Source organism: Camelus dromedarius, chromosome 17 (genome assembly GCF_036321535.1).
Source record: "Camelus dromedarius isolate mCamDro1 chromosome 17, mCamDro1.pat, whole genome shotgun sequence".
Taxonomy (NCBI): Eukaryota; Metazoa; Chordata; class Mammalia; order Artiodactyla; family Camelidae; genus Camelus; species Camelus dromedarius.
The window spans coordinates 6890909-6917749 of record NC_087452.1 but is presented as its reverse complement, the minus strand read 5'-3'; the positions used below and the strand labels follow the sequence as shown (position 1 = coordinate 6917749).

General features: G+C 52.1%; 1 protein-coding gene across 1 annotated transcript; it reads right to left on the bottom strand.

Moving 5' to 3' along the window:
* Positions 1-2037: 2037 nt before the first annotated feature.
* Positions 2038-26477, bottom strand: SSUH2 (ssu-2 homolog). The gene is made up of 12 exons (XM_031470785.2): positions 26425-26477; positions 17766-17864; positions 17361-17442; positions 15964-16093; positions 14630-14690; positions 13399-13523; positions 12282-12344; positions 10438-10523; positions 9032-9124; positions 8504-8609; positions 6661-6768; positions 2038-2583 (listed from the first exon to the last, which is right to left on the bottom strand). The coding sequence occupies exons 1-12, from the start codon at positions 26450-26452 to the stop codon at positions 2437-2439; spliced, it is 1128 nt and encodes a 375-aa protein (XP_031326645.2). The 5' UTR covers positions 26453-26477; the 3' UTR covers positions 2038-2436.
* Positions 26478-26841: the final 364 nt, after the last annotated feature.

Here is a 26841-nt window from a genome sequence, read left to right as displayed (position 1 = left end):
GGTAAGGGGCCCTGCGGCTGGTGAGTCACTGGGGCTCAGTTACAACAATGTCCCTGTGACCCACTTTATTCCAGCTGGATTTTTCTCATCGGTTGGGTTCACATGCCAACAGTGTGTATGGGCCACGGGGCCTCAACTGTAACACGTGCAGGGCTCCCTTTTTATCCTAAGCTGACATTCACATATAACCCATTTACATTTTTTAAAAGCAATTAAATGCACAAACTGAACCATAAAGGAGAAATGAGAAGTAAGCCATGTTTTAATCCGTGTATTTCAATTTGTGATGCTCGGGCACAGCAAGCTGGGGGAGCCCCAGGGACAGCGTCAGAGTTACAAGCTTGGACTCAAGAGAAGGGAGAGGAAGTGAAACCATTTCAGACAAGACCTACAGAAAATCAAAGAAGAGAGGTGAACGCTGAATGAAAACGAGCACTGCGTTACATAATAATTGATGAGACTCTAGAACAAAGTAAGTTCTCTGTGGGTGTCAGTGGGGTATCTGCCAGCGTGTGACACGGGGAATGACATCTCACTGTGTGCAGGTCCCCAAGCACTGCTGGATGCCTTGCTTTCCTGGACTCGATCCACCAAATGCCAATAGTGTTGCTTCCACTTCTTGCAACAACCAAAAACCATCCACGCGATTTGTACAACGCCCCCTAGGAGCAGAAGAGAAGCATCGCCTTGAAAAACCACAGAGGTGGGTCACACGGAGACACCAGGGGCCGGAGGTGTTGGCCTCCCAGACTTGGGCACTACAAGAGAGGCGCTGGGAGGTCTTTGGGAAGACTGTGTTTCCCCTGCCTCCAACAGGCTCTGTCCCCAGGGTCCAGAATATACCCTGAGCCCAGGGTGCACCTTGTCCTGCCCTGGCCTCCCCCACCAGCGGAGCCTGCGGCATTGGCTGGGGGCAGCCTGCTCAGGAGGCAAAACCTGAGCCCGGAAGGTCTGCAGGTCTCTGGCATCTCAGAGCCTCGAGGTTCACACCCCTCTGCTTCTCAGTCAAGTTCCCCTTGTCTTCCGTGCAGTCCCAAGGGAGGACGCCCCCTGACTCCTGCTGCTCCTGTTGGCAAGACCCAGCACACTGTCAGCCAGGTCCCGCCAGTGGGGGCTCAGCCAAATTGGGCGGCAAATGCAACATCCGAACACAGAGACCCCCCCAGGGGCAGGGTGGCAGCAGGAGAGGATGGGGGTGCTCGTTTGCATATCATTTGTCAGTGATGCCCAGGGGAATGGCTCTAGTCTCTCCAAGCCTCCCCCAACCAGGCCTGTCCACATCCTTCTACCCCATGAGGGGCAAGGGCTGTATGTAGGCCAAGAGAGGAGCTTGACGATCAAGAGGGTACAGACTGGCCCTCCTGGTGAGCAGCAGCCCCCTTCCAGGAAAGGACAGGCCTTGTAAGATGACCAGGGCCTCTGGTTATCCACAGCCTGGTACCCAGTGGCCCACCCAGTCCCTGAACTGCCCCTCCAAAGCCAGCTGGGTATTCAATGTGCAGGGTGTCCCCTCTGCCCACCCAGCCTCACTGTACCAGGTGGGAGTTCCTGCACGTGACTGGGTACACAGGACGTCCAAGTTCGCATCCTACTCAGTGGGCAAGTTCTAAGGTCAGCAGGTAATGTAAGAACCTGCGTGGATCCAAGATCACTCTGTAAAATTTACCCATGCACAGGCACCATGCTAGCAACTGGCAGACAGACCCAAGTCCCTCCAACACAGTGGCATTGCTGTCCAGCCTGGGAACAGGTCTCTATCCCTTCAATCAGGTTGTGCACGACGGGCGCTTACCCTCAGAGCCGCCATGTTGTAAGGAAGCCCACACTGCATGGAGAGACCACACATAGGTGTTCCAGGCAACAGCCACCATCGCCCACAGATATTGGGGTGAACCAGCCTTCAGATGATTTCAGCCCCCTGCCCTGCACCACCCCTGCCATGGCTATGTCTGAATTCCTGACCCAGAGAATGAGGAGTGAAATTTTGTACATTTTTTTCCTATGTGCGCTATTGGGTGTGCATTAAGAGGCAGCCAATTTCTGCATATCTTTATGTATTTCACAATCACTCAGCTCTGCAAAAGGTCTGCACCTTTAAGGCCCACTAGAACCAAGACTGATTCAGGGACAAGCAAAATCAACCCCACATGCAATCAGGGCTTTAGCTCGGAGGCCAGAGGCAAAGCCCCCACCCGTTAAGTGATTTCTCCTAAAGGAACGTGTGTAGATGAATTCTTGTAGGTTAAGCACAGGATGGATTCCACCAGAAGGGCTTCAGAATGACTTGGGGCTTGACAGAGGAGCTGAATCCTCTGGAAGGACACAGCAGGGTTTGTATGCGGTTGTCCAGAACAGCCAACAGTGAGTGAACTCAGAGACCTCGTTTGGCCTCCTCGGCAAATGTGAGCGGTGGGGTCTGGGCGCGGCTGTGCAGTGTCAGATGATGGTGCAGCCACAGCAGTACCTCTCGGGGTAGTCCACCACGTGCACTCTGTGGTCAGTGCCGTAGAGGTAGTAGACAGAAGTCTTTCCTCGGTACGAGTAGCGAACCTCCGTGAGGGGGACCAGCTCGATGGTCTGGCGCTGAGGAAACAATTGGCCAAGAAAAACCTCAGTGTTCTCTTCATGTCACTCACCTGCTCAAGAACCTTCAGTAGCTCCCTACTACCGGTGGGATGAAGTTCATGCTCTGGAGCTGGCAGTTTGGCTCCTCCCTGCCTTTTCAAATGTAGCTTCTACTGCACTCCTTCACATCCTCAGCTCTGGTCCAAATCAGTTTCTCATCTTTAACCATCATCTGATTCTAAGTTTCTGGAGTGGGGGAAGGGAGTTCCAGGATGTTACGGAAAGCCACCAGCCAAACAGGACATCTTCGAGAAGCATTAATTTTTAGATGAGGGTGTGGGGCAGAGAAAGTTAGAGGATAAAGTCATTTTAGACGTTTTTATATTAAAAACAACCATGGAGATAGTAGAGAGTGGACTATACAACTTGAATTAAATTTTAAGATAAAATGTTAATCCCAAAGAAATTCCAAAGTTTGATGAGCTTCTTGAGGCCATTTTCTTAGACCCCTCTCTCCCCACTCCTCGGTTTTGCATCGACCTTCCTTTGAAGAAAGACTTGTTTCCCCCTCCTTTTACAAATGGGGAACTGGGGCCCATGGGCTTGTGGAATTTCCAGTTTGTTAGATCTCCTGGCTGTAGCTGGAACTGTGTCATGCTCAGATCTCTTCCCCAGCATCTACATCTACCTAAGAGCCTGGGGTGCTCACTCCCCTAAATCCCTCCCTCTCTGGCCCCTTCTCCGAGCAGTTACTCAATAATCTTCCAAAATCATGAGGTGGTCAGCAGAACACAGCAGGCTTGCCACGTTGGGAGAGGACACTGGCTCCTGCTGGGATACCCATGTCGTTAGCTGTGGTGTTGTGTGACAGACAACTACATGCATAATCCACATGGCAAAGTGACTCCTCACCATCGGAGCAAAGCTTTCTCAGGATGTATGTGGGCCAGGCTCTGTGCCAAAACCCTGAGTTCTTCTGCACAAGCTGCTCCCCTATCCCAGACTCAGACTGGGAGACCCCAACCCCAGAGGGAGGTGGTGTGGTTGGCCCAGGGTCAGACCTTCCCGCCTGCAGGAAGCTCCCCTCCTTGGGAAAAGAGCCCAAGTCCTCTCGTGGTAGGTGATGGTCTGGAGGCCCCAGGGGACAGGGGGAACCAGGCCAGGGAGGCCATCTTGACAAGCAGGCTCCCTAGGGTACAGGAGGGGCAGCAGAAGGCATGTGACACCACAGCAGGAAGAGGGGACTCAGGGTCAGGGCCTATGCTTTCCATGAAGCGGTCTGTGTGATCTCACACTTCCTCTCTCTGGGCCTCCGTTTCTTCATCTGTGAAATGGGGGTAAAAACTTCTACATCACAGACTTGTCGGAAAAAACCAAAGGCGATCGTGAGACTGAGCTTTCTCCTTATGCCGGAAATCAACCTCCAAGTGATAAATGTGGAAATAAAAGGTTGAAGGTTCCTCTTTAATTTTGGTATAAAAGACCCCAAAATGGGAACTGAGACCAAGAGCAGATGGGCACCAACATCACTGCTCAGAAACCACTCTTGTTTTTAGACTTTTCTACAAAGATCACATGGAGGCCCAGCAAAACCATCCCCACCCGCGTCCATTTCTGATTTTGAAAAGTCTCAGGGTTTGAGACCACAGGATGCTTAGGACATTTGCTGCCAAACCGTTGTCATCTCGTAATTGGCCGTTTATCTGCTCAGACACCTCAGTCATCCCCTGGGGCGAGCAGATTCCGGGTCTGAGAGGAGTGGCCAGGGCACCGAGTGTGACCGCTGTCTCCTTGCTGGATTCTACTCGCTCACTTCTCAGCCCCGACCCAAACAGCAGCATGAATCTTTATCTACAGATCCAAGGCCAAAGGACAATTTAGGAAAAAGATTCACCGATGTGGCCTTTCCTCCCATTACATTCCCTTTTAAAGAAAAGTGTGCGTCTGCCTCTGGTTCAGCCCTCCCTGCTCCGACTGGTTCACAGATGGCTTGTGTGGCCCAAGACGGGTCTAAGCTTTCGGGGAAAGTCAGGGGGACCCAGGGTCTAGACAGAGGCCTGCTGCCAACACACTGTGTCAGATAGGGCAGGACACTGCCCCTCTGCCAAATAAATGAAGGGTCCAAAAAGGACTCAAACTATCAGCCTCAGAAGCACAAAAGTCCCACTTAAATCGGCAAGCTGCTAAAATCACGTCCTGATCATTCTGCCTGTTTCAGAGCAGACACCTCAGTATCTGGGGCTCCTCACTGTAACACATGCCATACTGCACCCACGTGGCTGCGGTCTTTCCTGCACGGGGCTGCAGAACAGACGTCAGCTCCAAGGGAAGAGCTGCCGAGGTGTGACCGATGCTCAGAGCACCACCGCCCACACCGGCCCTTGCATGGTCTGTCCTTTCTGCTCCGATGCCATCACCCCTTTTCCGGTTTCTCCCAGCACCCTTTCCTTAACGAATGACTCACACACAGATCTTTGTCTCCGAGCAGCTTCTGCGGAGCCCAACCGCACCCACTTTCTAGATGAGGACATCGAGCTGTGAAGGGAAGAGGGGGGCCAGGAGTACAAGCCAGAGCTGGGAAGTTAATTGTTCCTGCAGTGTCTGCCGGGTGAAAAGGGCCGTGAATCCCACATGTGGCTGTTATCCCTGCAAAGCCACCCCAGCTTTCAGTTGGTTGTGTGTCTTGAATGTGGCGGATAAAAACATTTCCCTTGTAGTTGGGAAATTTGAGTTCTACTCTTGGGTTTTTCCGCTAAGAAGCTGTGTGACCTTGTTGAAATTACTTCCACTCTCTGGGCCTCCTCTGATTTATTGGAAAAGTCAGGGGTTTGGACTAGACCAGGGGTAGCCAACGATGGCCCATGGGCCAAACCTGGCCCATCAGTTCACACAGAGTTATTAGCATTTTTCAAATTTTGCTCTCAATATTGAAAAATTAGATTTTCTATAGAAGTCTGGACTTCAGCAGGCCTGAAATCTCTGCCCCTAGGCTACACAGAGCTGAAGGGAGGCCCACCCCTGTGGATATGGGGGCCTCCCACCCATGCTACCACCCACCCTGGAAGTCTTTGAGTTTGCAGTGTCCCAGTGCCATGATTTCTGCCATTCATTCCAGCTCCAAGATGGTCATTATTAATTTTAAACTAAAGGCATGCTTCTTTCTCCTGCAAATAGAGATGTGCAGAGAGAGAAGGGGAAATACTCATTGCAAAAAGGAACAGAAGGAACAAGGGCAGTTTGAGCAACAGGTTCCAGGCAGTTAAAGCAAATGATCTCATGCCCACAAAACCCTCTGAGGCAGTGTTAGCATCTCTTTTCCACAGGTAAGAAACTGAACTTCAAGGACGAGTTGGAAGCTAGTCCAGGGCCACTTAGAATCAGGATCTGAGCCCCGTCTGTAAGAGTCGGATCCCCCCACAGACGCCTCTCACAGAGCTCTGGCACTGGGTGTTCCCCGGCCAAACCCCCATCTTCCACGGGTTTCCTTCCCCGCCTCCTGCCCCCTCCCGCCCCCCGACACACCCGCCCCAAGCTGCACCTGGAGACAAGAAGGGCACCACCGCCACCTAGTGGCCATCCGGATACAGCCACACAGCAGCCCTCCGCCAGCCCTGCCCTTGGGAGGCCCAGAGGGACCAGCCTGGGATTTGGGAAGGGCCCTGAGGGACAGGAGGCTGGGTTCCAGCCCTGCCTACGACCCTAGATGTAGAGCTTTCGTCTTCCCCTCTCTGAATACCAGGGGGTGAGAACCAAAAGCACACTGAGCCACACTGCTGCGTGAAACCCTACAAGCTTCGTGTCACTCTCAGGATAAAATGCAAACCTCTCACCGTGGTCTCTGGTCTGGACCGCTGAGCTCTCTTCCCTCGGCCACGCTGGCCACAGGTCAGTCCCTAGTGCTCCTCGTTCTCCTCGGGCTGGGGCTCCTCCCCTCCACCGCCTCTTCCTTCCGCCCCGCCACTCTCAGAGGAAGGAGCCTCCGGGCAGAGGGAGGGGCCCATTTCCTCCTTTATGTGACCAGAGAGACAGTGCCCTCAATCCGCCGGTTGGACACCAAGAACCTCACCTCCCACCAGCCCTGCCCGCCCAGCTCACCTGCTGCAGGACACGGGATCGGGAGGCCAGCGTTGCGTTGTGCTCGGCGATGGCCCGCTGGGAGGCCAGAGAGATCTCCCGCAGGGGGAAGTCGATGATGGGATACACCTAGGGGGAGATGAGAACCACCTGCCCTGATCCGGAGCCTCAGCGGGCTGACGCAGAATGACTGGAGCACGAGTCCGGAGAAGGGAGGGCCCAGGCCAGGAGTGAGTGGGGTGGGTGGGACTTGTTAAACCTTGATCACTCACATTACCACCTTGGAAATGCCAACAAAAAGCGGGGCTGTAGACAGTTCTGCCCCATCCACCGGGCCTCTGGTACAGCCTGACTCCGCTGGGGCGGGGGGGGGGGGGGGGTGCAGGGTTTACCTGGAGCCCGCGATGCCTGAGGTGAACCTTTAGGAAGCCGGGTGACTGGGGCAAAGAAAGGAGCCTGAGGACTATATTCAGCCCTCAAGAAGGAAATCCTGCCATTTTCAACAAGACGGATGGCAGAGGATGTTATGTTAAGTGAGATAAGTTAGAAAAAGATAAATATCGTAGGTTTTTATTCCATATATAAGTGAGATCAAAGACAAAACAAAACAAACTCCTAGATACAGAGAATAGATTGGTGGTTTCCAGAGATGGGGATTGGGGAATAGGCGAAATGGGTGAAGGGGGTCAGTTGGGACAAACCCGCAGTTGTAAGTCATGGGATGAAATGTACATCATGGTGACTACAGTTGATAATACTGGATTGTATATTGGAAAGTTGTTGAGAGTAGATCATAAAAGTTCTCACCACAAGAGGAAAAAGGTTTGACTGTGTGGTGATAGATGTTAACTAGACTTACTGTGGTGACCATTTCACAATATAAACAAACAGCAAATCATGATGTACTCCTGAAACTAATATAATGTTATATGTCAATTATGTCTCAATTTTTTAAAGTCATATTACAAAGTGAAAGAAGCCAATCTGAAACAGCTACATACTGTAAAAAAAAAAAAAGGAAAGCAGGAAGGAAAAAAAACTGACCCTCTTAAAGAAAACTGCAGAGGATGTCCCATAAAGGCCAAAAGGCTAACAGCAGGGGGCCAGAGAGTCTCTGTACTCAACTCTGCCCTCGCAGCCACAGACAATATGTAAACAAACAGGCATGGATGTATTCCAATAAAACTTTATTTATAAAAGCAGGCTAAGAGCCAGAGTTTGCCAGTCCCTTCCTAGCATACAGGACCCTCCCTGATCTGGCTCCTTGCCCTGCCCAGCGCACTGCCCTCCAGCCTCCCTGCCCTCTGCTGCTCCCCAAGGCCTTTGTCTTACTGCTTCCTCTGCTGGACACCCTCACTCCTGTGGTCACACCGTCCACTCCCCCACTGCGGTGCATTCAGGGTCAGCTCCCTGGCCCCAGCTAGAACAATAGCCCTACCCGGTCCTGTCTCTTTACCCTGCTTATATACTTCCGATGACGCTTAGCACCCACCATCTGACACTGGGGAAAATGCTATTATTATCTTTTCCCAACTGTGAGGTCTACAAGGGCAGAGATTCTGTTTGATGGTATCCGCAGGGCCTAGAATAGTGCCTGGTCGAGGAGGAGGGTCTCAAAGTTTGTGGAAGGGATGGAAGGTGGAGGGAAAAGGAACAGAAGAAGAGAGAGAGCTGAATAAGTAAAATTCAGGACAAACCGGCCCCACAGGGTCCCAGCAGCCTCTGTCCTGCCCCGGAAAGCTCTGTTCCCATCCAGCCCGACTTTCTAAACAGAAGCAGCACCTGCAGAAGCCCAGAAGGCCCGGCCTCACAGCGGGGAGGAGGAGCCCAGCCCCCTTTGTGGTGGTTGCAAAGCCCTCCTTACCATCGTGTTTTCATCCTTAAAGAGGGTCTCCCCTTTGGCTTTAGCAAGGAGCTCCCCAGGGCAGTCCAGCTGGTGCTCAGACACAAACTCAAATAGGCTGTTTTTCCTGGAAGTGAAGAGAAAGAGGGCAGAGCACATGTGTTGGGTTAAGAACATGGGTTTGGAGTCAGGCTGACCAGGGCTGGAGGGCTTGCGTTGCTACTGGTGGGACCCTGGGGAGGTGCTTTAGCCTCTCTGGGCCTCAGCATCCTCACCTGTAAAGAGGGCACCTAGTAAAGCACTGACAATTCTGTTCTATTACATCACGTCACCCTCACCTGTGACGCGCTGAGCTGGGTGCCCAACAGGAGAAACCCCTTAACGCAGGGGAGCTCCCCTGATGTGGGGATTTAGGACCCTGGGACTCCTCTCCCAGCAGGTCCCTGCACTGTCAAAGCCCCCACCAAGTGGAGCTTCTCTGCAGAAACCGTTCCAGGCCACAGCCCCCAGCCGCCCCCGCCAGGCCAGGGCACTGGGAGCTGCACGTACCAGACGATGACCAGCTGGATGAAGTGCAGCAGTTTCTTCTCCCCCTTGCAGGTGGCACAGGTCTTGTTCCCCCTCCCTGAGCACGTGCTGCATCTGAGAGGGGCACCATCGGTATGGCTCAGACAGTCGTGGCGTCCTGTGGCTTCCGAGGCTCCCACCCCACATCCTTCCTCACGGAGGTGGGCCGTGCTGGGCATGGACCGCTTCCTCACTTCCACCATCTAGACCTCCTGCTTCTCGTAGCAGTGCCCCAGTCTCCCTTCGGAGACCACGTGGTTTGTGGTCTCACCCCTGCCCCTGCCAGGACCAGCTTGGGACTTCAGCCTGGCCAGTGAGCTTATTCCCTCTCTCTGGCCACAGTGCCTGATACCAAGATTGACACTTGGCCCAGTGAGTGCATTGAGACCCACCCTAGAACTTTTGTTGGGATTATCAGGAAAGGGCCACCCTTTTCTACTGAGGTTACTACATGTGCAGCTGCTGGTGGCCCCCTCTGCCATCACAGGAGACAGCCTGCCTGAGAACGGATCCACCACGAAGGAAAGCAGTGTGAGGGATGGAAACAGATTCCTCGTGGCACTGTTTAAGCACCTGGATCCAGCTGTACCTAAACCCACCTTGGAAATATGTTCTTAGACTTTTCTGTTACATAGGCCTATAAATTTACTTTTTTGCAAAAGCCAGTTTGATTTGGAGTTCTTTTACTTGTAAGTGAAAGAATCCTGTATTTCTTTCCAAATTAGAGACAATCTTTACCCACCACAGGTGGCAGGTCCACCAAAGCTTTGCCATCTGGCTTGTTAGAAGGATGGCCTGGGCCTTGATGAGCCAAAAGGATTATTAACTAACACAGCTCTGAAGAGTTTCACTCCTCCTGGCTTCCTGTTTCCCTTTAAGGATTTATAAATACATGAAAGGACATCATGTCCAAGATGCAACATCCCACTGTTTGCAAAGCCCTATGAACAGACATGGCACTTTGTTGACTGAGTCAATCAACTGACCGTTCCTGACTCCTCCTCCATTCAGGCCCTGCAGTGGGTTATAAACAAGGGTTTGCCCCGGCCGGATCCTTGGAGAGTTAGGAATCTCACCTTCGGATGGTTTGCCCTATTCACTTCCCCTCCATGTGAAAAGAAGAGGGCTCCTGCCTGTAACTCATTCGCCTCCCTTCCTCCCTGCAGTGCCTCGTCCCTTCCCCCGACCCACAGACTGCTTAACGAGCTCCCTCTGGTCTCGAAATACCAGGTCTTGAGAAACACTCACCTAGGCAACAGCGCACCTACAATGCACAGAATTCTGGGGACACAGGAGTGACAAGACAGACAGGGCGCCAGCCTGCCTTCCAGGAGGGCAGGCAGTGAAAAGCAAGAATGGCAGCTCGGTGCCGGGAGACCCACCCTTACCTCTGCCTGCCGGACCCAGAGCACATCGGACACCGCCGGGCGGGCTTGGCTTTGCGCTTGGCGCCGCTGCAGGAGGGGCACCTCACCTGCGGACACACGTGGCCTCAGCCCCCACTGGCCTCCCGGGGGAGCAGGCAGAGGGCATCCTGAAACCTGGTTCCAATCCCAGCCTGTGACCCGCCCCCAGTCACTTCCCCACTTCCTCTCCCTGGGCCTCGGCCCCTTATCTGTAAGTGGGAGGGCTGGACGCAGTGTATCTTTGGACCTCTCCGGTTGTAGCCTTCAAAGACTCTGCATCCTCACTGTTTCTCCTGAGACATCAGCCTCTCCTGCTCCTCTCTCATCCCCACTGCCCCCAGGACCAGGACCATCCTCTGACCAAACAGCCCTGGCCAGACGGGGCCCAAACAGCTGCATCTTGGAAAGGTCCCCAGAGATGAGCCAGGCTACATCCCACAGTGGGGGCTCAGGAGACACTGCAGGGAAAGCCTGGGGAATGAGGTGGGGGGGAGCAGGGGAGGGAGGAAGGAGCAGCAAAGGCCCCAGGAAGGGACACAGAGCCAACAAGGGCACAGCTGGGTCCCATCGAGGGGAGGGCGCTGTGAGGGCAGTGGGAGGAGCCTGCTGCACAGACAGTAGGGAGCGCGGGTGGGCAGCTGAGGGCGGAGGGGACGTAGCCAGTGTGCGTCCAGGAGATTGGGCACAAATGGGAAGGGTGGAAAGAGCTGAGAACACTGGGGGCAGTCTCGCCGCTGGGATGGCTAGTAGCTTAGACGGTTCTACAAGGACCACTGATGCCACAAGGGGCTGCCTGAGTGCTGAGGGGCCCAGGGCTGCATGGTGTACGTTCGCCCCCAACCCCCAATATTCACAACCAGAACTTCAGAAGGGGACCTTATTTGGAAACCATCTTTGCAGATGTAATCAGTGAGGGTGAGGTCATCCTGGAGGAGAGTAGGCCCTACACCCCATGACTCGTGTCCCAACAGAAGGCTGTGAGGAGACAGAGACACAGACACAGGTCAAAGGCCGGGAAACAGCGGAGGCAGAGATGGAGGTGATGTCATTACAAGCCAAGGACTGCCGGCAGCCACCAGGGCTCGGAGGAAGGCCTGAGGCAGCTTCTCCCTCAGGGCCTCCGGGAGGAACTAACCCTGCTGACACCCTGGTTTTAGACTTCTGGCCTCCAGAGCTCTGAGAGAATTAATCTGTTGTTTGAAGCCACCCGGCGTGTGGTCATTTATTACAGCAGCCCCAGGAAACAAATCCAAGGCCTGAGTCTATTTTATCGCTCAAAGGCCCCTGAACTTCACTTCCCGGCACTCACCACGCGCACCAGGAGTGCTGGTCACTTGTCAGTCTGCCCTACAGAGAGTCTCCACGAGAAGGACCCCAGGTCTTAGTCCTCCTGCACTGAGCAGGCACTCAATAAAGTTTGTAGGTGGAGGAGAAAAGGCGACAAGAATGAAAGTCATAAACCATCAAAGTGGAAAAAGGTCAGTAGAGATCCAACTTACCCATCTTACAGGTAGGAAGACGGAGGCTCAGAAAGGGAGGATGGGGGAGGGTACAGCTCAGTGGCAGAGCTAATGCTGAGCACACACCAGGTCCTGGGTTCAATCCCCAGTACCTCCATTAAAAAATAAACAAAAAATAACCCCTAATTACCTCCTCACCCCTCCCCAAATAAAATAAATGAGTAAAAAATACATTTTAAAAAACGAAGAAGAAAGGGAGGGTGACTGTGTGAGGTCGCACTGCTAGTGCGGGCAGCCCCAGGCCCCCCGCCCCCACGTGGCTCGGCCCGCACGCATCGCGCACACCGCCGGCCGTGCGTGACTCACCGTGCTGGCGCCGTGGCAGCCGCTGCACCTGTAGCGCCCACGCCCGTGGCACCTGTGGCATTCCTGAAAACGCGTGCCCTCCTTGATCTGCTTTCCCGAGCACGGGAAGCTCCTGATTCCACCACCCCCACCCCCATGAGGTCGCCTTCCCAAACGGGAGTACAGCGCTTCCGGCCGCGGTGGGAAGGTGGCTATTCGCTGTTGATTAGATCCAAAGGGCCTTGAATGCCAAGCCCAGGAGGTCATGAGACCGTTTCCTCAGAGCCCCAGCCCCATCTGTCCTGGATGCTCAGAAGGGGAGACCTGTTCTCCGACTGCCATGCCCTACCCCGACTCCCAGGCTAAACCACAAAAGCCGGGTTCCTTTGCCCATTAGGCAGCTAGAGGCAGTCTTTAGAGATGAAGCCATCAGAGATGAAGGGCATCTCTGTGAAAGGCAACGAGCTACTGGAATTCAGTCGCTGAATCAGAATAGCTTTTCCACCCTGGAGAAAAGAACGAAACACTTTCTTGATCTCTCAAAGTCCTCTTCATCTTATGATGCTATAAAAATTTGCAGGGTGAAATGACATGCCTGAATCATGTTCTAAAGTGAAAACAAGGCAGGTAATTCGATGAGAACATAATATAAAACATCTCAGCGGTGTTTGTGTTAATACATGAGCTGATCCTCACTGCCTGTCCTGATTATATTTATGGAAAACAGTGTAGAGGTCAAATTCTCTCCTACTAACTACCATAAAAAAAAATCCAACAAGGCTTTAATTTTATTTTATATTTGTTTCATTCAGCTATTTACTGACAGGCCAAAAAATTAAAAAATTAAAAAGATAAACACACTTACAATGTGTAGGGATGTGAATGCCCACTATTTAAGCTGGTGACATTTTGTACCACCCTGTTGCCATGTGACACTCTGTAATTTGCATGGACTTTTGTTGGGACTACACTCCACACACTGGGTTTCCTTAGAAGTCCACTTATTTGATGGTCAAGGAATGAACCACCACCTTGGATTTGGGGTTTCCTTTTTTAAAGGCTAAAGCTTGAAGAAACCTATAGTGCCTGGAAAACTGGCTCAGAGAGAGAGGGACAAAGACTCCAGTAAACATGTTACCTTGACCAGTGATGAGTGAGGGACCTGGAACTTTCTGGTATCTTCCTGAAACATTGGGGGAACCTGGACCTCGATGTCCCAAAGCCTGGGGGAGGTCCCTCTTTGTGGCCCATCCACGGAGTGATCTGACAGAGAAAGAGGCTGTTATAAGACCAGCAAATGGCTGCAAGGACCAGCTTTCATTTATTCACCAAATGGTGTAGAGCCTTCACTCAGTGCCAGGCATTAGGCTAGACCCTGGGGCTCTGGGATGGGGAGGTAAGGGTTCCCTTAGAGTCTGTGGTTAAGCCCCCAAGCATTGGAGTTGAACAAACCTGGTTGACCCCTGGTTCTTTTACTTCCTAGAAGCATCTCCCTAGACAAGCTACCCCATCTCTCTGACCCTCAATTCTCTCCTCCCTAAAATGGGGATAATGGTGGTACCTACCATGTAGGAAGGAAGTGAAAGCTGAGTAAAAGAAGGCATACCAAAGCTTAGCACAGGGCTGGTACATGCTGAGGGGTCAAGAAACAAGGACTGTCATCACTATTGTCACCACCCCCAGCATTGTCTTCTTTCTCCTCCGCCTCCTCTGTTCAAGGAGACAGACACAGCTTTAGCCACGATGCGACAGACTGCATGTAAGTGCTTTGGACAAGAGCTGCATAAAGGGCTCTGAAACCTCAGAGGACTGACTCATCCTGCTGGGGAGGGGGCAGCAGGAGAAGATATCCTCAAAGACTTCATGAGAGAGGGAACATGTGAGCTGAGTCTTGATAGATAAACCAGAGCAGTCAGCAGAAAAAACAGGTAGGACATAGGGCTTCCCAGACCAAGAGCCTGAAGCCTCCAGGGGGTTCAGCAGAAGATGTGATGGCACAGCGAACGGGGTCCCCAGGGGGTCCAGAAACTCAGGAAGGTGCTGGGGCGACCGGGGAGGCAGGCGGTCACCCGAGCACACTTGCTGACTTTGCAGTCTGGCCCCGGGTGGCAGCACCAGCTTGTGGCCAAATACAACACTAGGCTTTTTCAGGCCCTCCAGCGAACCAGTGCCGGGACAGGAAACGTTTGCTAAGACCAGTCCTGGAAAGTCTCCAAGAGGAAAGGCCACCCTCTCTTTTTGTGGGTGATGGGAAACTGAGGCTCTGAGCATAAGAACATCTTACTCGGGGTTAGTGACTAAGACAAGTGTTATTCTCCACCAGCACCTGCCGTATTTGCTCCCAATTAAACTGATTTCAGACAACTCACTAGTAAATGGCTGAAAAGTCCATTCACTTATCCTGGATTCGCTGAAGGTCTCTAGTCGATACTACAGAGAAAAAACAGCATGTCACACTTGTGCCCTTAGGAAGACAGAGCCTTATGTGAAAGAATGAAGCACCCCACCCTCGGGGTGAGCTCCCCCAGGCACAGCGCCTGCAGGCTGCTCAGAACAGGCCGGCAGCAGGGACTTCCGTGGCAGATGCCCCAGGACATCTGCAGGGGGTCAGTCAGCCCCGGGAAATTGTTCCTGACCGGCTCACAACTGGGCTGCTTCAGCTCCTCATTTTTTTATACATAGAAATGGCCCATGAGACAAGTTTGAAGCAACAATTGCCCTTTGACAGATGGAAGCAGCTGGAATCAACAGCGCCAAATACCCTTTGGAGGAATTTATCTGCCTGATGTCAAGATCTTCTTTCTTGATCCTCATCCACAGAATCACAAAGCGGGAAGGGATCATGGACATCACCTGGCTCCTCCTCTTCCATGTAAGGAAATGGGGGCTCAGAGAGGTCAGTTGACTTGCCCGAGGTCACACAGCTATACAGAGGCCTCTTCCCTGATCCCTACTCTGATTTCTCCCTGCAAAGCTCTTCTGATTTCTATGTGATTATGTGCCCTCTAGGGAATGGCTGTGCCGGTGATCTAGGAAATGTGAACTTCAACCTCTCCCTGTTAAGGCAGAAGGTGACAGAGGGGATGCTGTGGTCTCAGTACCAGACGCAGGACTTCCCTGTGGAGCCTCAGGCCTGGGGGTGATGAATAAATGACTCCTTGGCATAGATGTGATTTGAGGAAGGCAGGGAGGTGGGATCAGGGGAGGGGATGGCCCTCTCTAGCCCACCCCTCCAGGAAGCAGCTTAGTTTAACGGAGGTGCTGGGGGTTGAAGCCAGGACCTCGTGCATGCTAAGCATGAGCTCCACCACTGAGATATTGCCCTTCCCCCAGATCAGTCGTGTCTTTAACGACACGGCTTTGACACTAGCAAGCCTGAGTCTGAATCCCAGCTCAGTCTCTACTAGCTGCATGTCAGGGGCAAGTAACTCCACCTCTCTAAACATCCAGTTCCTCCTCTTAACTGGTGACAATAACACCTGCCGTGTGGGGCAGCTCTGAGGGTTTGATGAGATATTTATGAATGTGGTTTCCAGATGCCTAGTGCATTCGAGCTGCTCACTGGCCACTGAGAATAATTATTCCTCGTATTATCACTCACTACAGACCCAAGACGCGGCAGAAAGGACTTCAATGTCACTGCCACTCACAGGCACTGCCCCCTCACCCTGAGCCTCCCGGTCCCCGCCAGCTGCCCCCTCACCCTGCACAGGGTCTGTTGCCTCAGCTCCTGGATGATGAGGTCAGTGGCGGCTGCGCTGCCGTAGCAGCACTTGGAGTTCACGAAGTTGAGGAGGGCTTCCCGGGCCACCTCCTCTGTCACCACGGGGACTCTGCTGGGGCCAAGCAGAGGGGCAGCGGGTTTGGGGAGAGCCTGCGGGCTCACCCAGGCCAGTCAGCCCCCTCCCTGTGCAGATGGAAATGGAGGCCCGGAGACAGGGGAGCCCTGGCCGTGGTCCCCAGCCATAGTCGAGCCCTTGGCGTCCATCTGGGGAGGGTGCCTCCAGCATCAGGAGCTGTGAGAACAGATGCCCAGGTGGGAAAGGGACAGGTTCTTCTAGAGGACAGTAAAAGCACTTTACCTGAAACGTAGGGCTGGGGAGAAGCGCTGACGGAATCTTAGAACTTGAACAACAACAACAAAAAGAAACAAACAAACTCAAAAAAGAACACTAAAGATGAATTATGCCATTTTACAGATATGGGAAACTGAGGTCCAGAGAAGATTAGATGTCACACAGCTGGAAAGAGGCAGAGTTAGGCTAGACAAGGCTCCTGCCCCTCGAGGACCTTGACCTCGGCCAGAGGAGCTGTGAGCAACACTCATGAGAAGACCCAGGCTGAGAAACTTCCCACAACAGGGCCCAGAGAGACTCATCGTGAGCCTGCTGGGCGGGAGGAAGCGGCAGTGGGTGGGAAGGCAGACTCCGCATGACCCTTCCTCGGCCTTCTCTCTGGACCCCTCCCCTCCTCCTAGAAGACCCTCCCCTGGACTGCCACCAGGAAGAGAAGGCAGGTGCTCCAGGCAGCAGTGGGGCCAGGAGCACCAGGCAGACACCCTCCAAAGCAGGACACAGCCGCCCAGCTTGGCGCCCCATCCTGTCCACACAAAGCTGGATGGACAGCTGGAGCTCTGCGCCAAGTCCTCCAAGCAAGGAGAGAGCACGCTCCCAGGAGCAAAGAGGGGGTCAGCAGACTTTTGGTAAAGCCTAGACAATAAATATTTTTAGGCTTTGTGGCCCACACAGCCTGTCTCACCACTCAGCCCTACCGTTATGGTGCAAAACAGCCACAGCCAGTGAGGAGACAAATACACGTGGCCACGTGCCGAGCAAACTTGACAGAAAAAAACAGGCGGTGGGCCAGAGTCTGTAACCCTCAGGTTGACTATGGTTTTCAACCCTGGCTCGCGAGCCCACCAGCCTGAAGAGCTTGGTGAAAAACACACTCCCAGGCTCCATCCCTAGAGAATCTGACCCAGTGGGGCTGGGGCCCCGATGCTCTGCCTGGGCTGAGATCTGTGGCCCCTGAGATCCCTGAGGAGGGCTCCAGGTTGGGGGTGGGGGATGGTGATGGCTCCATGGGGTCCCCAGGGCTCACCCGTGCTCCAGGAACGGGGACCAGCACCTCTGCTCCTGGGGTCTCCCTGGGGCCTCCAAAGGTGGGAAGAATATCTGGCGCCCTGGAGGAGAGGGGAGGAGTCAAACACCTGGCTCAAAGGCACAGGTAATTGCGGGGTGAAAGAAGGGGGGGCTGGCTGCACGTGAGAAAACACAGAAGAAGAAGAAGAATGGTGGTTCTAAGACAGCATCAGTCTGGGGTCCAGTGGAAATGGCACAGGTCCCCTGTCCTCCCGTCCCCTCCCAACAGTGACAAGAAGCTTCCTGGGGCCCCCAGGGGACAGGGGAGCCATCCCAGGCTGACCTATTCCAGAGACACTCCCACAACCAGCTAAGCCCCAAGAAGAGGTTGAAGGGCCCAAGACCCATGGACCATAAGACTTACTGTCCCCTTGAAGAAGCCAGTCACAGCTCGGCAGCCTCTCCAGGAGTTCAGCCGGGGGCGCCAGAGGACTCTCGGCCTCGAAGCTGAGGTCGCCCACACCTGCGGGAAGAGCAGGAAGATGGCGACTTCACAGGAAATTGACGAGTGGGGGTGGGGAGCAGTGCATCACAAAGTGGCTCACAGTTGAAGTCAGTCTCAGTTCAGCCCCCTCAGGACACACAACACACCTGCAGGGCTGGCAGGGCTGGGTGGGGGTATGACGGTGGCAGCAGGAATAAGAATGATGAGAAAACCATGAAGCAGGGCATCTCCAGTTTGCCGGGCCCCTGCTCCAGCCAGTCACAGATGCTTTAGAAACATTAACATATTCCACAGCCCGAGGGGACAGATCCGGAGTACCAGATGGTCACATTTCTTTGATGCTCTTCTCATCAAGAGACAAGTCTACATTTCCTCCCCCTTGAACCTGGGCAGCTTCGGACTGCTTCACCAAGGGAACACAGGGGGCAAAGGAGAGACTGCAGCTCCTACTTCTGGCCTCTTGATTCCCTGACCTACCAGGTAAGAAATCAGTCTGTCCCACTGGACAGGCCATGTGGAGATGCCCTGAGTACGTGGAGAGGGGCCCAGTGGAGCCCGGCCTCCAGCCACCCTGCCAAGCCACCAGGCATATGAGCAAACCGTGTGGGACCCTCCAGTCCAGAGCAGCTACCTGCTGACTACACCGAGTGACCCTGTTAAAGACTGCATGTCTGCACCCCACAAATTCATATGTTGAGTCCCACACCCCCAGTGGAGTGGTACTAGGAGGTGGGGCCTTTGGGAGATGATTAGGTTCAGATGAGCTCTCGAGGATGGACCCCTCTGCTCTAGGAGTGCCCAGGGAGCAGGCAGCTGTCTACAAGCCAGAAGAGGGTCCTCACCAGACACCGGATCTGCTGGTGCCTTGATCCACCTTGGACTTCCCAGCCTGCAGAACAGCGAGGAATGTTTGTTCTTTAAGCCACCCAGTCTATGGTATTTTTGTTACAGCAGCTCAAACTAACACAGACCCTCGTCACTTACACATGGAACAGAAGAATCACTCAGCCGAGCCCTGTCCAAATTCCTATCCACGAAATCATGAAATATAATAAAATGTTATTAAGGCACCTCATTGTGGGGTGATTTGTCACGCAGCTTCCTCTACTGGGCAGTCTTTATTCTGAGTCTCTCCGCAGACCTGGCCAAGACATTCTTGTTGCCACACCAGGGTCCGAGGCTCCTCCCGCTGCCCTCTCCTCTCTCACAGGGGTCTGATCTGCACTGTGGTCCAAAGATGGTCCCTGCCTACACCTGCTCCCTCTCCCCCTCTCCCTTCACAGGTCTCCAAGAGATCTCTGGTATGTCTCATGCCATCTTGGTGTCTGTTTCTTGGATGATCCGAACTGACACACTAGCACTACCACACTCGACCAATGAGGAGACTGAGGCTCAGAGAGGTTGTGACTCGCCCTATATCACACAGCCGACGAGTAAAGGAGTCGGATTCAAACCAAAGTTCCTCTGTCTCCAAAGCTGGTATTCTTTCCATGTACCTTCTATGAGGCAAACCCTATGGTGGAAGACATACTATCTCACTGTTTTTAAAACCTCATCTTGATCTGTCAGGCTGTAACATAGGTACATACTACCCTGAGACTCCAAGGAGAAAAGCACATTATTAGTACTGGCCTCTGGAAACTCAGGACAACTCATGAAGCATCCCACAAACCTGTTGCCTCATCCCACCATCACACCTGGAGGTGTGGAAGGCAGGACTTCTAACCTCACTTGACATGAGGCATCTGAGGCTCAGAGAGTCACTCCAGTATCCCCAGGGTGCACAGCAGTCGAGTTAGAGCAGGACAAAAATTCCTCCCTCCTGTTCCTGCCCACGGACCACCCTTCAAACCTGTTCCCTGAAGTCCCCATGCTGGGGAACACGGATCCCTCAGCTCTGTCTTTCTAGTGGCCAACTGACCACAGGAAGTTGACTTTAAAGGGTGAGCTGATAAATGGTCAGTGGAAGGGGATTCTGTCTGCACGAAATCACTGCAGCACACTCAGGTCACACTTCCAGCTGACCCACCTCATCGCCTAGATCCTTCCCTTTCTCGCAGCTCTTTAAAGCTACAAAAAATAAAAATAACATGTCCTGCCCTTTGGAGTTTCATAAAAGCAAAGACCCGATGAAGAAGCAGACCTTGTTCGAAATTCGAACAGCCTAGGTTATCTGGAAGCGGAGACAGATGTCAGGTGATGAGCAAACCTGAAATCCAGAAACTCGTGGCCAAGAGCAGTGAGGGAGGCACAGGGTGGGGTCATTCAAACAAATAAATAACCCTGCTCTACTGCTCCCCACAACCCCCAATTAGGAATGCGCTTGTCCTTGGACAATAAGAAATACACATCTCTAAGTTTCTTCCTCCTTGCAGGAAACTTCCAAAGGAAGCTGAAATGGAACATTTAGAGATGGAGGAGTACCTTTCTGAACAGGAAGCAAATAATTCCGCCGAGAAAGAGGTGAGAGCCCTGGGGCAGAGGTGGGTGTGATGGAAAGTGACATCGTCCCCAAGCTTCAAGCACGTATCCCCAAATCCCCAGGATGAGAATTCACCCAGAATCATTCTTCAAACCTTGATTCTCAATATTGCTTTGCTTCTAATGAGCTTATTAGCATTCTAAGCAATTCTAGCCCCCAGGGACTTGGGGACCAGCAAACATTTTCTACAAATAGCCAGGTGGTAAATATTTCAGCCTCTGAGGGCCCTGCAGTCGGTCTCCATCACTCAACTCGGCCATTGTGGCCAGAAAACAGCTACAGACAATAGACAATTGAGTAAGCATGGCCTGGGTCCAGTGAAACTTTACAAAACAGGCAGTGGGGCAGATTTGGTTCATGAGCTGTATTTTGCCCATCCTGACCTGACACTCGCATGTGTGGATGAGTTTTGAGGGGGATGAGAAAGGTGGAGGGAGGGTCTGTCTCTTTCTCACTGCTCCTTTAAGCCAAGAGTGAAGATGTCAGGCGTGGAAACAAAAGCGAGGCTATCCCAGCCGCCTTCCCTGGGAGGGCCCCCGCCCACCCAGAAGTCTTGGGTCTGCTGGGGCATCAATACTTTCCTCCTCAAAAAGACAGGGAAATGCCACGTGGCCGTGATGTCTTGCTGGAAACCAAACAAAGGGGCAGGAAGAGGGGGAGAATGAGAGGTGGGAAACTCAGAGCTCCATCCATCAACCGGGAGCCACCCTGACCTCTGGCCATTCGTCAGAGCTAAATTAATCTCTCCATTATGTTGCGGACAAAAATAAAGGCCCCCAGGCTGCAGTACAGGCGGACGTGTCATTTCCTGGGCAGATCTCCTTGGGCACAACAGGAATGTGGACGTCACGGGACTTCGTGTGGCGCCCAGCATGGGGCACTCTGCAGGGGGCCACCAGCCGCGTCACAGTTTCTACGGTGTCTGGGCTGAGTTCCAGGGCGACTGTCCAGCTGGACCAGGGCCCCGTAACACAGGCCGCACCAGGTTTGAGATGCTGCATGGTCTCCTCTTTGCACCTCAAGACAACCACTGTTTGGCCCATTTCGTAGAAGAACAAGTTGAGGCTCAGAGATGTGACTGGGGGCAACGAGCTCACACACTCAGAGCCAGGACAGAAACAGTACTTAGAACTCACATCCTGACTCCAAGCTCAGTGGTCTTCCCACTTGGAAGGTGGACACCCCAGTGATCCTTGCAAACACGTCAAGCGGTCACTGCGAAAGCTTTGCAAAGTGCTTCTCAGGCAGTGTTTCTGCTCACTGGGCACCAGCTAGTTTTCTTTTGTATAGGAAGGAATTTTTTCCTATAGGGAAAGGCATAATTCATGATAACCCCTTTCGCTTTCTCTTTTTAAAGTGCCATTCCCTCTATTTCAGAGATCAAAGAAGTCCACGTCTTCTGCCCCTGATTCCAGATGAATGCTGTCAAAGCACTGAAATCAGGCCACGTCTCTGGGCAGACGGCCCCCCACTGCCATCTTGCTTTCCTTTGTTTTACATCTTGCCTCTTTCAATAGGTGTGAGAGCCCCTTTTGGACAGGGACCACCCCGCCTCCCCGCCAACTCTTGCATACAGGTGGTGCTCATACATGCCTGTGGTGTGCATTATACTTAAGATGGTGCAAGAGAGATTCAGGTGGTCAAATTCATACAGACAGAACGCAGAATGGTGGTTGCAAGGACCGGGGGGAGAGGAGAGGAGCCAGTGTTTGACAGGGGCAGAGTTTAGTTGTGCAAGACGCAAAGATTCTGGAGATGGATGGTGGTGATGCTTGCCCAATAACGTGAGCATGCCGTACACTCACAGTGAGATGGTAAATTTCACGTTATGTGTATTTTACCACAATGGAAAATAATTTTAAAAAGAAGGAGATTCAAGTGATCCTAAGATAAAGAAAAGAAAAAGTACTGTTTTGCCAAGAAGAACAAACAAATAATTGGCTACACCATTTGGAGGCCTTCCCAGCAAGACCAGAAAGCCTGACCAGGTCACCCCCAACCTTACACACCACAGTGTCTCACTACTGCCCACAGCTAACATCCAGGCTCCTGAACCTGGCAGGTATGGCCCTACGTTACCTGTCGGGCAGGAAGGAAAGAGTCTTGTCAGCCCACACGATGGGGCAAAAGCCTTCCTGTGTTGTCCAGGGGAGAGAGAAGGGAAGACAGCTAACCGGTGGGGGTGGGAGGGTGGGGTTAAGAACAGAACAGAAATGGGAAATGAGAGAGAGCGAGGCAAGCCTGCTTTGAGGCAGGAGCCATTGCGAAAATATTTGGGGGAGCAAAGAGATTGCCCACCGTGGGTGTGATAACCACCAAAAAAAACAGGGGGAAGAAGACATGGGAGAAGTCTTTCTCGGGGCTATCGGCTCCCTCTGGTTCCATGAGAAGGCAGCAGATGTTACAGCTGATTGTCAATTAGTTGGCATGTGGAACTCAGCCTCTGGAGAAAGTGCTCTGGAGCCAAGACAGAGCCACATGCAGGCTGGGCTTTCTGAGAGTCGTCTCCTTTCCAGAGGTGACTTCCCACGTCATGACACTGATGTCTGCACTTACCCCCCAACACACAGAAGCATCACACACACACACTCCAGCCCCTGCTCTGGCTGTCCCTGCCCACGACACCCCCCGTCACTGGGCCCAGCCTGGCTCAGCCCAGACCTCACCTCCCACAAGGCCGGCCCATGTGTGGTTCCCCTTCTCCAGGCCCCCCAGTCTTCTCTCCCACTCTCTGTTGTTGCTTCTTCTGAAAGGCTTTATAAGAATTATCTGCAAAAAGTCCATGTGGGGTCTGCCTCCCCCATTAGCCATCCTGGTCCCCCAGCCATGAGCACAGCACAAAATAGCTCCCTTACTGTGTTGTCTCGGGGAAATCACTTTACTTGTTAGGGTCTTGATCTTTCCCTACAGCAAGGCTCAGGGCGTCACTGAGAGAAACGATGGGAACTACAGGCTAGAGACATCTGTGCTGATGGGCCTGCGAGAGTCCTCCAGACCATCTCTAAGCTGTAATACAGTTTCATTAAGGCTTTTTATTTCTTACTCATTCCCAAGACGGGACACTGTATCTTTCCTTTAGAAGTTGAGAAACCCACAGTCCCCGATCCCCTGCCAGAAATGTGCAGCTGCTGGGGAGACCAGGTGTGTCTGGGAGCCCAGGGCCGACCCGCAGGAGGTTCACAGTAGCTGCGCCTCCACCCGAAGGGACGTGTGAAAAGCATGAGGCCCCATGGTCAGTCACAGGCTCTGGGCAGCAGGGTTCCTGCCAGGAAGTCTGGCATCTTTTCCCATCAACTTACGGAGATGGCTTCAGATCCGGTCTCAAACCCCAACTCAGCCAGGGCGGGGTCCACACTAATGAATAAGGCTTTGTAGAGCAGGGCTGGCCTGGGTACCAAGGAGAGTGTCCCATCTCATCAGCAGTGGGTCACAGATGGTGACAATGGTGCAGCTTCAGACCACTGCCCCCTTCCCCAGAGACCAATGCCAAGGCATAACGGGGTACCATCTAGACCCTGTGGTCTTGGACCACAGACGCCCCCTCCTAAAATTACCAGGGGCTCTAGTTACAGCCCATCTTACTCAAAGAGGCTCTTGCTCACCATTCCTGGGAAGGCTGTCAGTCTGTAATAAAAGAAGTTAGATTATAAAAGGTATGGTTTTTAGAATAAGGGAGGGGATTTTTCCTCTTTAGCTCTGTGCAAGGACATTCCCCTCTAAGAGTAAATGAAACCACATTGCATCTAGAACCACTGAAAAAACAGGACCTTGGCAAGTCAAAGAAGAAAAGACATCTAGGGGTTCTCATTTTAAACAGTGAATAGACATTCTAAGTAGTCTTGAGGGGGTAAAACCAACATCAAAGAGTAGAAGCTCCAAAGAAAGAGATGCCAACTCAGTGTGAGAAAGAACTTGTGACAGTCTCAGCTGCAGGAGGGGGACCAGTCCATCCCAGGAGGTGTTCCAGTCAATGGTGGGTGATGCTACCTCTAGTCGGGGATGCTGTCAGAGGTATCCTGGCATCTGATGAAGGCGATACTAAAAGGCCTTTAAGGCCACATGACTTCCATGTGGTACCAGGGTACCACATCCCAGAATGTCCCTATCCATGCCTACTTTGTTCCCAAATTGTGTAACTGGCAGAAGATATTCTCTCTCTGAGGCTGCCTGCATCATAGACTCATAAACCAAGGAGACAACACTTCTGTGACAAGGAAGGGTAACTCAATTGGATAAAGTGGACAGCCATCTCTCACCTAGGAAGGGACATTTGAATTATACAGATCCCATAGCAGGCTCCCTTTCTGAAACCTGGAAAAAATTTTTACCTTGTTTCAGATTTCATCAACCTAGTTTCTATTTCTGGACAATCCCCTACCTTGCAGTAGACCCTAAGTGCTGGCCTCAGGGTTTACTGTATTGGAAACCGGCACATAGTGTGACCCCAAGGCAGAATCAGAGTTTTCAGAATTTTAAGGGAACTAAAAAGAGCTCACCTTCCTCTCAGCTTGTTTTCCAAGACTTGATGCCAAAACAGAAACATCACAGTAATAATATTTTCCATTAATAGCAGTTTAATTTTAAAGCTCTGGGGGACATAATCTGATCATTATCCATGCCTACTCTGGGCTGAGTGATGTATCAGGCACTTTATATCCAATTAATCTTTTACCAACTCTGCAAGATGACACCATCTCTTTTTTTTAAGGGGAGAAATAAAGTTCAGTGAGGTTAAGTGACTTAGGCAAAGTCACCCAGCAGTTAAATGGCAGGGCTTGGATTTCAATCCAGGTCTGACCTAGCTCATTCCTACTAAAAGAAACTCCAAGTATAAATTGAAAGAATGCTAATGAGCTGTGTTTTGAAGAGGAAAGACTGCATTCAAATGTTAGTGGAAGCCTATTAAATAAGACTATGGACACACAATTTCCAATATCAGAGATCAGATGAGGCCCTTCCCAAATTCATGCTAAAATATCTCTGTACAGTTTCTCACTTCAATATAAAAAAGGATTCCAACAAAATTTAACCTGAGTTCTCTCTCAGATTAGCAGGGGTCCATTTTATATCTCACTTCAGCTCGGAAGCTTAAAGCTCTGAGATACCAGCATTTAAAAAAAATGAAGTGTTAGACCTGCAAAGCACCTTCAAAATCACCAAGTTTGGTAACTCTGAAAATGTGCCAGTGTCACAGACCTCACTGGGATTCAAATGAAAGTTGTGCCCACTTGCTCCCAGCACATACACACACACACGCGAAGCACATTCACACAGTATTTTGTCCTCACCTTCATGGTCCTCAAATTAAGAATTCCTGCCCGATCTTCCTTTATAGATAGGGATATTGAAGCTCAGAGATGTTAAGTGACTTGCCCAAGATCACACAGCCAATTCACAGCAGAGCTAGAACTTGAACAATAGCCTCCCAATTCCCAGTCTGACATTCTACCACATTGCCAGTTCCAAATTCAGGCTTGAAACTTCCTTTTTAAAAACACAGTGCATCTCTTCCTAAAATACCACTTCCTTCTTCATCTCTTTAATAGTCCTTAAATTACTATTGTATTTCTGTCCCACTAATGACAAGACGGGGTCACCTGGGCTATGTTTCAAGAGCAGTAATGAACTAGTGAGATTTTTGCTAGAGGAAGATGACATGTAAAGACCTTTCACTCACATTTCTTTAAAATTAACCTCATCTAAGAACTGAAGCAACTGTGGTTGAAATGAGAATCCTGATATTCAGGCTCACATTGGGCTCCAGGGCGGTGGGGGCAGAGGGGGACTAACAACCAAAGAAAAGAAGGATAAAGAATGTAAGATGTGGACGGGTTACGGTGTTACATAGCTTGGAAGAAAAGTTCTCACCTTGCTTTTTTCTACCTTCCTTCCACATTGCTCAGAGGCACCTAATGGAACAGCCACCTGCAGGCAGCAAACGGGCTTCACACTGGGAAGGAAGGAAGGGAGGAAAGAAGCAACGGATGCTCTCAGCAGCACAGATGCAGAACCAGGACAGCACTGAGGGCAGCGGGAAAATTTCAGCTCAGCACCCTGCAGAGGCGGGCACCCCATGCCTTCCCTGGTGATACTTACTGTCCGCGTCACTCAGATCACTGTCCATGGTCCAGACGTCCAGCTGAGGAGGAGGCTGCCCTTCTAGTGGGCTCAGGCTGCTGGGAGCTGAGGGACCACCCTCAGCCCCTCCCAGGACGGCGGGCCCATTGTTACCAGATTTGAATACAACAGAGGGAAACATCTGCAGGGCACGGAGCTGCTCTGGGCCCAGCCTCCAAGGTTCTTGGGGCTCGTCCTCACAAGCTCTTCCCCTGCCAGGCTCTTGCTGGTGCTCCTGGTCACCTGTGTCCTCACGCAGCTCTATGAGATGGGCACTTTGATGGAACCCATCTTTCTGAGCTGGATTTAAACCCTCGTCTGTCTGACTCTCACGTTGGAGCTCTGGACCTCTGTGCCACACTGCTCATCTGTAGGAGGCATGCTTCTGAGTGTTGT

Coding starts and splice junctions, on each gene's coding strand:
- SSUH2 (XM_031470785.2), bottom strand. CDS start 26,452: ATGGACAGTGATCTGAGTGACGCGGACA. Junction 14,691..15,963: donor GGCAACAGACCCTGTGCAGG/GTGAGGGGGCAG, acceptor TTTTCTCTGTAG/TATCGACTAGAGACCTTCAG. Junction 2,584..6,660: donor GATCCCGTGTCCTGCAGCAG/GTGAGCTGGGCG, acceptor TTGTTTCCTCAG/CGCCAGACCATCGAGCTGGT.